This window comes from Onychostruthus taczanowskii, unplaced genomic scaffold (assembly GCF_017590055.1).
Source record: "Onychostruthus taczanowskii isolate IOZ18803 unplaced genomic scaffold, ASM1759005v1 scaffold12, whole genome shotgun sequence".
NCBI classification, from domain to species: Eukaryota; Metazoa; Chordata; class Aves; order Passeriformes; family Passeridae; genus Onychostruthus; species Onychostruthus taczanowskii.
In genome coordinates, this window is record NW_024498351.1 from 11,439,747 (window position 1) to 11,454,479 (window position 14,733).

The 14,733-nt window shown below is 45.1% G+C and overlaps 2 protein-coding genes across 2 annotated transcripts; one reads left to right on the forward strand and one right to left on the reverse strand.

Annotated features, from left to right (window-relative positions):
- Positions 1 to 1,261: 1,261 nt before the first annotated feature.
- SAP30 (Sin3A associated protein 30) lies at positions 1,262 to 8,312 on the forward strand. Its single transcript, XM_041395836.1, has 4 exons — positions 1,262 to 1,878; positions 3,159 to 3,281; positions 5,831 to 5,929; positions 7,978 to 8,312. The coding sequence occupies exons 1-4, from the start codon at positions 1,573 to 1,575 to the stop codon at positions 8,098 to 8,100; spliced, it is 651 nt and encodes a 216-aa protein (XP_041251770.1). The 5' UTR covers positions 1,262 to 1,572; the 3' UTR covers positions 8,101 to 8,312.
- Positions 8,313 to 11,484: 3,172 nt separating this feature from the next.
- On the reverse strand, positions 11,485 to 13,459 carry SCRG1 (stimulator of chondrogenesis 1). Its single transcript, XM_041395838.1, has 2 exons — positions 13,158 to 13,459; positions 11,485 to 11,627 (listed from the first exon to the last, which is right to left on the reverse strand). The coding sequence occupies exons 1-2, from the start codon at positions 13,394 to 13,396 to the stop codon at positions 11,573 to 11,575; spliced, it is 294 nt and encodes a 97-aa protein (XP_041251772.1). The 5' UTR covers positions 13,397 to 13,459; the 3' UTR covers positions 11,485 to 11,572.
- Between the last annotated feature and the right edge of the window lie 1,274 nt (positions 13,460 to 14,733).

Consider the following 14,733-nt stretch of genomic DNA (forward strand, 5'->3'; position numbering starts at 1 on the left):
TGGAAATGCACAGCAAGCGATACGGTCAAATATTTCAGCGATTAAATCATTGCGCTTTGAGCACGCTCAGCTCAGATGCCGTTTTCTGAGATTTAAAGGAATATTTGCGGTAGTTCAAAGGGAAAGCAAAACCTCTCCCTTCCTTGTGCCTCCTTTGAATGTGCTTGAAAGGACAGCAGATCAGAGCTTGCTGCTTTTGCCACTCTGCTGTCAACAGCTGAATTGTAAAATGATTTAATGCCAACGCATCTCTTATGTAGCTTTGCAAAGCCTCAAAACTAAAAATACCTGCTTTTGTCAAGCATTCTCAGAGTGTCAATTTTACCTAGCCGTGTGCACAGCAAGGTCTTGGTTCATCATTAGCGAAAATAATTCTGCATTCTCAATGCTTTTCTGTTGTTACAGTCACCTTTACTGACAGAAAGTCCTTTTAAATGACAAAACTGGCAACTCGCACTGTAAGTCGCCTTTGTCTTCAGAGGGCTTTGCCACAGGAACGCAGGACGGAGAGCCCTGACTACGTGTATTGTAAAAGCAGCTCTGACAAAGGCCGGAGCTCCGTTGGTTTTCTGCCGAGCCGCAGAGCCGGCGGCTGCGCTGCGGCTCCCGGGGAGCTGCTTCCCGCAGGCGGAGGAGCAGGAGCGCCCGGACAGAGCCCGCCTGCCCTCTCCGGGCGCCGCTGCCAGCCATGGCCGGCAGTAAGCGGAAAAGAAAGGAGGCAGCGAGGCAGGGAAGGAAGAGGCCGAGAGGGAAGGCAGGAGACAGACGATCCGGAACGAGCAGCCCGAGCAGCGCCGGCTGCGGCTAAAACACTAGAGCGAGAACAAGTGAACGGGGGGAGCTGCTGCGGCACAGCGAGGCGCCGCCGGGAGGAAGCGGCGGAGGCCGCCGGCCCCTCGTCGCTAGGAGCGCGGGTACGCGCTCGGCCGTGCCAGCGGCAGCTCCGATCCGCGACACCGTCCGGGGCCGCCCTTTCACATCCCACGGCGGAGCCGCCGGGGAGGCGCGGGAAGGGGGGCTGATGCACGGCGCTTTGCAGCGGGCCCAGCCTCCAGACTGGGAGGAAAAGGGAGCAGAGGGCGGCGCGGCAAAAAGAAGCTGCTGCCGCATCGTGTCCTGCCCCCCGCCGAAGCCTGGGCCGCGCTCCCGCCGCCGCGCCCTCCCCGGGCGATGCGGCCCCGCCGGCCGGCCACGGACTGCGCTTCCCGTGGGGCCGCGCGCGGCAGCCGGCATGCGCGGCGGGCGGGCGGGGCGGGGCGGCAGGTTGCTGTTGTTACATAGGAAACAGCTGAAGAGTCTCCACATGACAGGGGGGGAAGGAGGAAGTGGGGCGGCCCGCGGGGCTCTGCCGCCGTCGCTCCGGTAGTCGTGGGGTTCGGCCGGCGGCTGCTAGCGGAGAGAGTCCTTCCCGTGACGCGTGGGCTGACCGCCCTCGAGGGCGGACTTGCGCCCCGGTACCGCCGCTGAAGGGAGGCAGGCAGGGAGCGGGGAGCCCCCCGCCGGGCCGCGGCGCCTCGTCGGGGAAGTTTGGTGCGGAGCGGGATCCCGCCGGCCGCGGCGGTGGCGCCGGGTATGAACGGCTTCGCCCCCGAGGAGGTGACCCAGCGCGGGGCAGACCCCGCCGCCGCGGCGGTGGTGGGCAATACGGGCTCCGCCGTGGAGGTGCCGCCGCCGCCAGCGCCGCCGGGGCTGGGTCCGGCCGCCGCCGCCGCGGGCTCGGTGGGCGGCGGGTGCGCGGGCGGCCCCGGGGCCGGGCAGCTGTGCTGCCTGAGGGAGGAGGGGGAGCGATGCGGCCGCGCCGCCGGCAACGCCAGCTTCAGCAAGCGCATCCAGAAGAGCATTTCGCAGAAGAAGGTGAAGATCGAGCTGGACAAGAGCGTAAGTCCGCGAGGGGAGGACGCGCCAGGGCAGCCGGCGGGGCGGGCGGACAAAAGCGGCCGGTAGGTCGCTGCATCTTAGTTGGCTGGGGGACTTTTAATCAACTTTAGTGAGGAAGGAGGGGTGTTTGGCGTCGGGGAAGTGTTCGTTCCCCCTTTCCACCTCTTTTCCGTAGCACGGCCGAGTTTGGCTGGCACGGCAGGAGCGCTGGCTGCAAGTCCCTTCGAGCGGGGGGCAGCGCCCGCCTTTCCTGCCTGCTCCTGGGGTCCCCTCTAGCCACAAGAACCTGGGCATCGACTGCGTGTGCCCCTCTGTAGCCGGAGCGGTGTAAGCGTGGCCGGGAAACGCCGCCGCTGGCCGGAGCGGAGCGGAGCCTGCATGGCTCCCGGCGCGCTAGTTTGTCTGTGTTGCTGGCGAGGGCCGCGCTCGCCGCCCCGCCTCGTGTTGCAGCGCCGCACGTCTCCGTGCCGCTTTATCTTCCGCTCGGCAGCCATCGGGCCCCGCGCTGCGCGGCTCGGCTCGGCCGGGCAGGGCGGGGGCCGGCCGCCTTCCAGCGCGGCGGGTTGCCCGGGAGCCGGGAGAGCGCCCGCCCTCGCCGGCTGCCGCGGGAGGGGAAGGCGGGCTGCGGCGTGGGGCTGCCGGCGGGAGCGCCCCGGGCCGGGGCTGCGTGCGCCCCGAGAGACCCCGGGCCGGCTCTGCAGCCCGTGCCTAGCGCTGCCCCGTGCTCTCATTTGCCCTGAAAGCACGCGGACCTGGGGATCCCGGGCTGGTACGCGCCCAGATCTCCCGAAGCGTGCAGATCCCCACGAAAGGGAAAGTTGTTAAAAAGAAAGAAAGTAAAAATAAGTGTGTTGCGTGACCACGCCGGGTAGCGGAAGTAAAACAAGGAGGGGAGGATATAGCTGGGGAGCTGAGAGCCGTCTCTTAGCCCTGCGGAGAAAGCTGAAAGCGTGTTTTTTGTGTGCGTGCTGCCCGGCCCCCGCGGTGCGATGCGCGGCCGGAGGGAGGGAAGGAGGAGGGAGGGCTGTGTGTGCTGCGTGGCTGCACAGCCCGGCACTGCTGCATCGGCCGAGGGCAGCAGTTCAGCGAGCTCGGGGCCCAGCCGGTGGCAGGGAGCTGCAGCGCAGCGCACTCTCCATTTAGGAGAAGCCGGTAGAAAAGCTTCCTCAACCCAGTTAATGTGGGCTGTGAGTGCTTAAGGGTTGTCTTAGCTACGTGCACTCTGCTCCGGCAGATACGCTACATGGGTTTGATTGAAAGATGCCGTTTTATTCTTCTAGGCAAGACATCTGTACATTTGTGACTTCCACAAAAATTTAATTCAGAGTGTGAGAAATAGAAGAAAGAGGAAAGGCAGCGATGATGATGGTGACTCACCAGTGCAAGACATCGACACTCCAGAGGTAGCTAAAGAGTTGTTTCGGTTTTTTTCGAGTTACTGTGTTAAGCTTCTTTATGACACCGAGTCTGCACCAACACCTCACTCCCACTTTTACAGCTTATTTTACATGTGGGAAGGGGAAGATTCTTGATTCGCACTGTTCTTAATGTAATAGAGTTTAACTGAGTTTTGTGGCATGTTTTCTGATTAAGTGGTGCAGAGTACAATGAACAAGAGTCTCTATTTTTAAGTGTCTGATGGTTCTCTCAGAAATTTACTGTTTTCAGCTTCCTCCTCCTTAGTGCTTTGCCACATACCATCGAACTCTTATGTTTTGCAGGAGCTGACAGCCTGCAGGGAATTGCACATAGTGCTTGGGATATAAATGCTTCTCTGTCCTGTCCCTTTTGTGCTAAATGTATTGCAGATGATTCTTGGCAATTACTCCATTGCCCTAGTCACTTTAAAGACTAAGAGTTTAGTGATGGTAGCTTTGTTTCTGCCCCACTGTGGGGGACAGAGCCATTTGGGGAGCTCTGCTGTGAAGGAGTGGAGTAGAGAAATACAGTGTCTTTTCAACCTGTTTTCTCCACTGCACACCAGTGAAATCTGACCCATTAAAATAAGGGAACTAAAGCATTCAACTTTTTTCAAAGTGTAATGGGTCGGTTTTGAACATAAGGCTCTCTTTTTCTTGCACGTGCTCTGCGTTATTTTTGCTACAACGTTGCTTAGCAGGTGCTCCACAGTGTAAGCAGAGGCTGTTACGCATACCTGGTCCCTTCTGAGAGGGATTGTTAAAACATTCTTCAGAAATTGCTTTGTAAGTGTTAATTTAATGACATCCTTATGGTCAGCATCTGCAGATAACAGCAAGTAAGCAAGGAAACTTCGTGCAGGAGTCTGTGCCTTTAGGCACGAGGCTCCAGTCTGAAGGCTCTGGCTAAGATGATTTTAGGAGATTGCAAGCAGTTTGATGCCGGGTAGTGTTGTCTGTCTGTTACATATCTCGGATTCTTTCTTGGAAAGTTCTGTCTAAAGCTAGTGCTGTGAGTGACTTCAGGTAGCTCTCTGACACTATAATTGCAGCTCTCCTGGAAGCCAGTTTTGTTTTCTTATGCCAGGATTATAAAACATTTCACAACTGATGGATATCTCCAGAACAAGAAACAAGCTTTTTTTTCTTAACAGTATTATTACAAAAAAGAAAACTGGGAACTGTTTTTGAGGAGTGTCAGCTGGCTGTTTGGACAAGGGCAGTATGTTCATTCCTTGTAATCCCTGTATGCCTTAGATACTTGTTTGCCCTTGACCGCCTTTATTTTCAATTATTACCCAGTTTGCTGCGGAAAAAAGTATCATTCTTCTGAGGAGTTGTAAAGCTCTCCTGCTCCATCTCAGTCATGGCCACCTTTACTGGTTGGAAACTATTCCTACAGGAGGAAAAGAAACTCCTGCAGTACTGGTAGCTTCTGGGGCTTGGTGAAAAGCTGCTGCTCCTCCTTTGCATGATGCTTCAAGGGTGGCTTCCCCACTGTGACTTGGGAAGTGTAATTTAATGCCATGTAAACTTTAGAAACAACAAAAGATACCATCCTTTATCATGCAGGTCTGGCCAGGTTGCCAAGTGTGCAGTAGCACTGCTGTTTTAAATGTTCTGCAGTGAGGCTGTTAAATCAATTCAAAGCAAAAGTGAATGCCTTCATCAATCTTTAATTTGGAGAATACTATTGTAATTGCAACTGACCTAATATAATTTCTCATTCAGCCTGCTTTCTGAGCTTGCTCTCCCACTCAGTCATCTGATTAAGCTCTCTTAGGTTGTCAGGGAGGATGGGAAGGGTAAGCTGTTGCTGGGAGAAGTGACTGATCAGAGTACATAGGATTCAAAACTGACAGAGTCCTGGATTAAGGCTGTGTATTTGTATCCTTGACAGGACTTTGTGTAATTCTCTCAACTGTTGACTGACATTGAGAAAGAATTTTGGACATTTATGCCCATGCACACAACTCCTGCATATTGCTTGTGTAGCAGGGGTACATTTGGAGAGCATTAGCAAGCCAAGAATGCTTGTGCTCTAGACTCTGTCCTGATTCTAGCATGTGTTCTTTCATGGTGCAGATGTCTTTCATGACGCATGGTGTCTTATATGTAATCTACATAAGATTTAATGGCTGAATTTACAGTATAGGGGCCTCCTTTGGATCAGCTTCTTTATAGATGTTGTTTGAAAGTTGCTACTGGGCTTGGTGTTATCGTGCTGGAACTGGGAAGCAAACAAAAAATCCAGAATGGATGCAAGTACAATAGTAAAATCAAAATAATGTCCACAGCTACAGGGAGGTACAGGCATGCTCAGTAACAACAAAACACTCTTAAACTGAGCTGGGCTATTTTCCTTTCTGCTGGAAGGTTTGTTTTTTGTCAAACTGACATCTGCTGAGCTGACTATTTACACTTGCATATCTGTGAGTTTCCAAAATGTTTTTGTGAGGCGAACTATTAATGACTGAATTTTTTTTTCAGTTATATTAGATTGTTTTCTTCCCCTTCCCCCTCTTTTCTTCTAGGTTGATTTATATCAGTTACAAGTAAACACACTTCGAAGGTACAAAAGACACTTCAAGCTACAGACCAGACCGGGACTTAACAAAGCACAGCTTGTTGAAGTATGTATGAGTGTTTCCCATAATAGAAAATGCAACTTGCTGTGGCATGTGGTTTTCTATACACTGTGATCCTTGCATAAAGTGCCTATATAATCTGGATTTTAGGAGAACAAAAGGGAGCTGCTTATCTAGCTTCCTTCATTGGCCACAGCTCCTGAGCCAAGTAAATCAAAAGTAAAAGCTCTTTCCACAGGAGGGACTCTTGGCTTCCAAAAGGGAGTGAGTGTATGCTGCTTGTAAGCACAGTGTTGAGCTGGAGCAGTAATATGATCTTCGTGCCCCTGAATATCATAGAATCACAGATTTATTCTGTCTGTGCGTCAATCACAGCTTCACCTGAAATGTCCTGCTGAAAAGAACTAGAAACTGAGAGCTGTCAGTGAAGTTCTGGTGTGGTTCAGACTTTGCTTTAAAAAGCTAGTTACTGCAAATATAGGTTTCTGTATATGTAAAGTACAGAAACCTGAAAAAACATGCTTCTATTGATAATTAATTCTGTTAAAACCACTGGAACCTGCTGCCAGAAAAGTAGAATTACATGGAATTTACTGTTTCCAAAAGTGCTGAAGCTGCATGTCAGTACAGCTGTATGTTAGCATCTTTCCTCGCACGAGTGCAATTTTAAAGGAATTCTTTAGTACTGCAAAGGTGCAGTCACAGCATATTGATGTAAGTAAGTGGAAGAGCTGGTGATCTTAACAGGAAGGTATATAGCTACTGATTTTTTACTTTTGTGCAGTGATACATTCAGCTGTATTTAAGTGCAGAGTGTTTTCATCTCTCCTTAATCTGTGTGGATTAAAAACAAGGCTCTTAAAGGTATGGGTGATCTCAAGGCTGAACTGTAAAAGAGTAGTCCTGCTGCCACTAAGTGTAAGAATGCAAAATCAGTCTTCCATTTTCTTATATGTAGATTAGTTCTTGAATTAGGAGGACTGTGAATTGAAAAAGCACAGGCAGTTTTTGTTCTGCACAACTGGTGTTTTGCAGGGTCTGCTTTAGGTATATCTCATATGATACTTGCACTTGGTTATTCCAGTGCTGCATGGTGTGCATGGGCAAAGCTGTTCTGCCACATGCTTGATTTGACTGACCTGCAGGTATTTGTGAGCCATAGCCCCAGAGCTTCCTTAATATACAGTACATTTGACTCTTTGTAATCTGTCCTAACATACCACAGACACTGCTCTAGCTGTTACTGAAAGTTCACTTCAAATTACTGTGTCAAACTGCTTCTCTGTGAATGCTTTTGGGGTAGAGTTTAGAAAGCTTCTTAACTTTTTAGTTAGGCTGAACATTTATTCTTATATCCCGTGGTGCTTAAGTGAGCAGTCCCATGTTTTTCACTTCATCCTTTTAATCTACCAGTCTGGCAAAGAGCCAGAGAACAGATTCAGTTACAATATTTTGCAACTTTCTTTTAAAGCTGGTGTTCATTTTGATGAAGGGAAGGACTGCTGAAATGACAAGTGATTCAAGAACTGCTTACAGATTGTTATATTTCAATGGTTACAGCATGGTGAATTTTCATTAATAGCTTTGTTTTGAAGAGCTGAATGTTCAGTTATAGTTCGCTGGTCATTCTTGTGTTGTGTTGAATGTTTCTGTATGTGATTTGATGCAGACACCATCTCCCAAGTTGAGTGGAGAGCAGTAGCCTCTCATAATTGTGCTATCACTGTTGATATTCTGTAGTCATTACCTGTTATATTCAAGCTCTAACTAAACAAATGTAATAGTAGTCCCATGATTGTTCTGATAGCTTTGAGGGGCTTTTTCCCTGAAAAAATTCTCAACTTTAAAAAAAAAAATTCTCAGTTTTTGGAAATTAGGGATACAATCTGCTACATTTAGTTCACAGTTATCAGTAAAATAGTTCCTGTTTACCTTTTTATGACTACTGAAGACTTCTGAAGAGAGCCAAAATTTCCTTTTTTGTAAGCTTCTTAATCAGTCTTTTAAACTTTAATGTAGTACATTTAAATATGAATCTTCAGTTTTTGCGTGTAAGAGTGATTATTTAATTTCCTTGCATTCTTCCTTTATAGATAATTGGCTGCCACTTTAGGACAATTCCAGTGAATGAAAAGGACACCTTAACATACTTCATCTACTCAGTGAAGAATGACAAGAACAAACCAGATCTAAAGATGGATAGTGGAATTCATTAGGCAGAAAAGGCTGGGACTGAGACTCAGGCTGCAGATGAAAAGACTGAGGTTTTGTTGATATGCAAAAGCTTTCTTTGTAACTTTTTCTCCTGGGAGAGTTTGTCTGTTTTATTTTTCATAACCTTGCTGATCTGTTTGAAAACCATCTCTTATGAAACAAATTTCCTCAGCAAAAGTATTTTAAATAAATATCACTGATATTGTTGCTCAAATGGGTGTGTCTGTAATTTTAATGAGTTGGACTTGATCCTGACAGGTCCCATCCAGCTCAGCATATTCTGTGATTCTATGATACTTGTACCTAATAGTTAAGCTTTGATGAACTATGTAATTAATATTAAAGTATTTTTCAATTAACACGTGCCAAGGATGTATTTATAAATGTACCTCAAGTGCTCATGATGCAATGCCTTTAAAAAAAAAAAGCTGTAGCAGACTTGGCAATAGGTTCTTTTTCCTAGGGTAAAAGCCTTTAAGTGCCAGTTCTGTTCTTAGCTGGGCAGAAATGGCTGAGTAACACTTCTTTTTTTCCCCTTTGGAAACAAGTACTGGAGGATTTTCTGATTTGTTTATTCATTTGTCATTGCTGAGATACGTGCTTGCAAGCACTGAGGCCTTCCTGCTCCTGTATTAAAATGGAAAAAAATGCAGCTCTCGAATTTCAAAGCTGTAAGTACAGATGAAGAGACTGCTGCAGCTTGCTGTGCTGAGAACTCCTTCGACTCCGTAAGAAATCCTTTACCTGCTGCCTTCTCCATTTGTCTGAGGAGACTGCTGCTAAGAACTTAATTGGAGAATGAGAGTCGAGCCTGTGTGGGTCAATGCAGCCTCTCCTAACAGGCACACTGTGAGTTTTTCATGGCATGGATTAGCTCAGGCCTGTTGAAAAGGAATAACCCCCTCTCAATAAACCCAAAACTCATGGTAACTTATGGAGAATAATATCCAGCAATACTTAGGCTTTTAATTGATTGTCTTAGAAAACTCTGATGTTGAAGATAGTATTATGAATGACTTCTTGTATTGCAACTATTGTGTCAGTCTAAATGTGTGGTGTATGGAATATGATTTCTTTCTGCTTAAAGCTGTGCACATAGGCTGAATAAAAAGCTGAGGGAAAATAGTTTTCATCTTAAAGCTGAGGAGGATATGGCTTCAGCTTGTTCAGTTAGCATACATTTCAACTCCCAACCTTATCAGATGTTTATAAGATTTTTCTTAATTTGGGAAAAATACGAGAGCAGTATGTTTGTGATCTAATCTGCTTGATGTTAGTCTTTCGAGTTCTTTTGAAAATTACTACTCTGCAGTCATCACTACAACTAAGATGCCTCCCTTTGCTTTTTCTGACCTGTGGCGCTTGCACAGAACTGAGTGATGATAAACCCTAACCTCAAACTGGCTGCTTTCCCAATATCTCCCAGTGGTATGATTTCTTTCACTTGTACTGCTTTATGTATTTCCACAATACAGTTCTGCAGTGCTGGCCCAAGTTCAAGACAGTGATATCTAGCTAGTGACAGCTAAAATTGGTGCTCCTTTGAAGATACGTTTTCATGGCCATTTCACTACAGGGACTGTCAATTTGTTTACTAAATGTCTTTTGCACACATTCAAGCTGCTTACCCTTCAAAGTGCAAATTGCATAAAAAGCCAGGGAACCTAGTCAGGGATAGGATATCCAAAGGATAAAGGGTTTTTTTCTGAGTGTATGACAGGGTTGAATGCTTTCACCTAGGCCTGGCAGGACCTGTAGAAGAGTGGGGAAAGAAACAAAAGCAAGTTTCTATGGAAAGTCAGTTTTAAAGCAGTAACTTAAGTGACTCTTATCTTGCTGCATGTGGGAAGTGCAAAGTTTTGGATTGTGGATTTTCCAGGAGTCTTGGAAGAAATTTAACTGAAAGCCACCAACTTTAGTACCCAGTTTTGTATCTGCCTTAAGTTTTTTTTTGCTACAGCTGTTTTGTAAATCTGTGAAGGCCAGGCACATGCAGCATGATTCTTGTAGAAGCTAGATGGCACAAACAGAAGTTTACCTACCCTAGAAGCTTGTAGAGGACTTTACAGAAGAGCATATACCATAGGGTTTTTTTTTCACAATGCACTGACTTGGGATATTTTTCACTGGGTAGCCAGAGTTACGGGTTTTATTTTACTATCAATTGATTATTTGGTAGGAAGCCCAAATTAATCTGCTTGAATAATTACACAAACGAGGGTTTAAAAAATTTACTTGAAACATTTATTATTGGCTGTGTATAATCACCACCTCATCCAGTATCCAACCCTTGTTTACTAACAAGAAGAACAGTCATGGTGATATTTCATACTGACACATGAAGGAAGCATGGGAAGCTGGTGGTAGCTGTTTGGGCCACTGTGTAAGATTAGGTGAACAGTGCAGAGTAGAGAAGACTGCACAGTTCCTTCAGTACTGCACACTCTCCATGTAACTGGCTTGATAGCTGAAGAGTTTATATGTGTAAAGCAGCAAGTCAGGCTTGCTGCCTGTAAGCCTGGCTTGTTCAGGTGACTCTTCTTAAAATTATGTGGTCACTTCTCAACACCTGCCAATACAGATTGCCACATAACAGAAAAATGGTCAAAATTTATGTCTCTGTTTCTATCTCAGATCACAATACCTCTTAAATATGAAGATGATTATCTCTGTGCTTTCTGTAGCTATTGCCTTACAGGGCTAGCCTAAAAAAGCCAGCATTTTAACTTTGAAGTGCTGTATTTCAAAATTTGAATTAAAAATTTGTTGTTCTAATATGTTTAAATCTTCACTGCTAAGATTAAGCAGTTTAAGGGTTTAGAGATTGCATAGTCAAGGCAGGTGACCAGTTAGACTTAAGACCCAACTGTGCTTCAGTACTGTTAATATCAATTTTTACTATTGCTTTATTCCAGAGAAATACTTTCAAATATGGAAATACAGGCCTTTTGTATGTGCAGTTATTTTAAGATGCCTAAACAGAACATGGGAGCCTCTCTTTGGAAGTGCCAGGGATTGAGTGGCTAGAGCTTAAAATTACATTAAAAGTGCCATGGCAGTAATAGAATAGGAAGCTGCACTGCCATAAGTTGCTCTGAGTCATGTTCCTAACAACTTGAAGGCTTAGGCTTGAACTTTCTTTGTCCAGACTAAAGATATTATGCTGAGTAAGAAGAGTTATGCTTTTTGCTGGGGTATGCAATATTAGGATACATTAAGAGCTTGTACAGTCTGTTAAACCATGGAAATGGCTTTATAGGAATTAGGTCAGCACCAGATTTGAAAAGAAAACATCTTAGGTATTTGATATTCCATAAAGGTATAGAAAGGAAATTCTTTTTACAGTGTAAAGTGAGGCAGTGGCTTGTGATTAGAAAGGAAATTTTTTTTGTTGGTGGTAATTTTGTTTTACCCTTGAAAACATTATTACATGATCGTAGAATGATGTCTGTTATCTTCACTTGCAGACTTGAATCACTGACTGTTGCAGGGGATCACAAAAGATATCTTTGGTCCAAAGAAAATATCCCTGAAAGATAGGATCACATGTTTAAACAATTAGATCACTGGTTTATTCGAGCTTTAATATGACATGCATTTCCCGCTGTGGATATTTTTTAGCGTGGATCATGATGTATGTGAGATTACTGTGTTTCTGGGATCTCCCAATGCAAATGCAACTGCAGATCCGGATGAAGATACTGCATTTCTACCTCTGCTAGCCTGCTGTGGGAACAATGATCAAACCTTCACTGGCTGACCAGCTTGCAGAACTCCACCCTGCTATTTTAACTTTGAGAAAATAAACTTACCAAATAGGTTATATGATCAAAATAAAGGACTTTGGCATGTGCACACATACTGTTTTAGTGCAGTTTGTCCCGAGAGCACAGATGCAAAGGAGGTCTTGTGTACCTCAGGATGGTGGAAGGATTTTCTTCTGTATTTGTATCAAAGGAAGAGCTTTACTATGCTGCTCAGAGGTTGAAGCTAGAGACCCAAAGTATGCTTCAGGGTGAGGACACCATATCTGGTTTTAGGGAAAGATGAAAATCTTATTTAAACCCTGCTCTCAGTTTGAATGTGAGATTTTTAACTTTAGAAGTCTTTCCTGCTTGGTTCAACTTGAGTCCCCTACAGGAATGCTGAAAAGTTGCCTTTATTGGATTTTAGGGGACTTGAGAAATGAGTGTTAAGAGAAGCACATATAAAAAAAAGAATTTTTGCTTGCCTATATAATGCCATCACATTTTGGTGCCTCTGAAGTATTAGTAAATTTTGAACTGCTGATATTTCCAATCCAAATTTACTGAAGAAAAGATGTTGCTGAAAAGCTGAACGAAATAATATCTCTTAATACATTTTATTACCTAAAACAAGTATGGGCTAATGGTGTTTATTTAACTCTGTTATGTTCTTTCTACGTAACAACAACAAAAACCGAAGTTCAGTGAGAACTTCACTGCTCAACTTTGTCAGCAGTGTGAGCAAGCCAGGAAGGTGTTGGTGTTCTTGGTCTCAGTCTTTGCCTTGCCTTCACAAGTGTGTGTGAACCCCTGTGCCCGTCCTTTGCTTTTTCTGCTTGTACTGCTTTTAACAACTATTTTTACAGAATTACTTGTTCAACTGACTTATGTGCGTGCACTTTAGAACAGCAGTACAGTTCTCTTCCATGGAACAGAAATGAAATAGGTTTTTTTTGTGGTCCTGAAAATGTCTTAATTGTAAAATACTGTGAATGTTTGATGTAGTTATTCTTAGTTGGGATCAAACATAGCAGTCAAAAGTTGGGTGATTCAAATGCTGAAGTCCCTGTCAATAGGACAGGGAGGTTTACAAAATATGCTAAGCAAGTCCTGTGTGAGCCCCTGAAAAACAAATCCTCAAAACTGACAGTAACAGAAAATTTGCTATATCTTGAATAATTTCAAACCATCTGAAATGAGGAATTGCTTTAAAATGATATCTCATTCCATATATGGAAACTGTAAAATGATGGAAATATAGTGGGCAGTTGTGAAGAGCTATACGAGTTTACATGAAATGCGTGTGATCTTACTTTGGGCAGCAGAGCAATTCATTCAAGTTGCAGTAGCAGATCACCTCACAGCCCTTGCCTTCCCAGAAGTGATCTTGCAGACCATCATCCACGTGTCGGAGGTTCTCCTTGCCCTCCGGGATGGTGTGGCAGCTGTGGTCCTTGAGGGCCCTCTTGTAACAAGAAGGGCGTCGGGAAGGCACCGCAGGGGTACCCGGGAGGGTGCTCAGCAGCAGCAGCAGCACCCAGACCATCTTCATTTTTGCCAAGCTTCCCACAGCAGGGTGCTAAAGAGAAACGAGGTATGTGACTCAGTATTGCTGCTGAACAGAGCTCTTTCCCTCATTTGCTTCCTGCCTTGCGTTTTTCTTTCCTGTGAAGTTTCGGTCATTTGAGCCTGAGTGCTGGAGAGTGTTTTCTCCTAGGAGGTAAATAATATCGCAGCAGAATTGATATTCATTGCTTTCTGTACAACCTTGGGAATCCTTTCATTGTGAATTGAGGCTTCTGATGCTGGCAATTTTGTTGTTTCTTTGGCCTCTCACCCTGAGAAAATTGCTTTGAGTTGGCCGTGCTTTTTTGGAGATGTAAGTGATTGTATCGATTGCTACCAAACCAGGGGGAGATGTCTGGGTGTGTGTCCTTGTCTCCCTGGCCACTTTGCCTGTCAAAACAAGAGTCACTCACATAAAATAAATAGTATCCTTCCCCATCAAAATTGTGGAAAAACTGCTTGCTGATTGAATCCTGTGTCGTGGGCTGTGTGAGAAACTGAGGCATTAAGCAGCTGAGGAAGCCGGAGCTGTCTGCAGTGCTGCCACGTGCTGGGCTCTGGTATGATACAGCATTAGGGAGAATCTTCTTTATTGGGTTTTTTTAGTACTGCAGACTGCTTAGTTGAGTCTTGCTACTGGAGGTCATTATGGTTTAACTGGCTTTTTAAAAGGTAGGATAAATTATCCCTTGCAAAACTCTCCTGCTGGCCACTAGGCTTTCCATTGTTTTGCTTAATATGAGCTCTGCTTCTGTGCTGTTTTACACAGTCTGACCATGTCACAAAGCTTTGGATCCTTGAACTTGCATTCACTTTTAAATTAGGTTTTTGAACAACGTTTCAACTGAGTTTTTACTGCTATTAGGAGAGTGGGTTTTTTACCTTTCCTCATGCTCAAACAAAATGGATCTGTTATCTTAACCAAATTTAAATAGGAATTCTGCTCTGAAAATGAGAATGAAGAATGACCAACTCTGCCCCGCACTCTCCCTGTGTAGGCATTTTTCTTGTGTATGACTTAAGGAGGACTTTGCTGTCCTTCATCTTGTTGGCTCTCTGGAACTGATGCCCTGACATGACGTTATGGGCCAGCCCTGGTCTTCATTGTGGGGCTGAAGATTAGAATGGGCTAACCCAAAAATAACAAGGTGTAAGACAATATCTGATCAAAGGCTATCAAAGGTGAAGTTAACATGGTAGAGCTATTATCTACATAAGGAAAAAAATGTGTTATGCCAGCTGTAGATGTGACTACAATATGAATTACTTTGTAAAAATCTTGAGATCACACTTGAAAAACAAACAGTAAAATTTTAAATATAT

What these genes read in the sequence shown, in the direction of transcription:
- SAP30 (XM_041395836.1), top strand. Translation starts at nt 1,573, where the DNA reads ATGAACGGCTTCGCCCCCGAGGAGGTGACCCAGCGCGGGGCAGACCCC. An exon ending in AGATCGAGCTGGACAAGAGC is followed by an intron (nt 1,879 to 3,158) that starts GTAAGTCCGCGA and finishes TTATTCTTCTAG; the next exon opens with GCAAGACATCTGTACATTTG. An exon ending in AAGACATCGACACTCCAGAG is followed by an intron (nt 3,282 to 5,830) that starts GTAGCTAAAGAG and finishes CTTTTCTTCTAG; the next exon opens with GTTGATTTATATCAGTTACA.
- SCRG1 (XM_041395838.1), bottom strand. Translation starts at nt 13,396, where the DNA reads ATGAAGATGGTCTGGGTGCTGCTGCTGCTGCTGAGCACCCTCCCGGGT. An exon ending in GAATTGCTCTGCTGCCCAAA is followed by an intron (nt 11,628 to 13,157) that starts GTAAGATCACAC and finishes CCTATCTTTCAG; the next exon opens with GGATATTTTCTTTGGACCAA.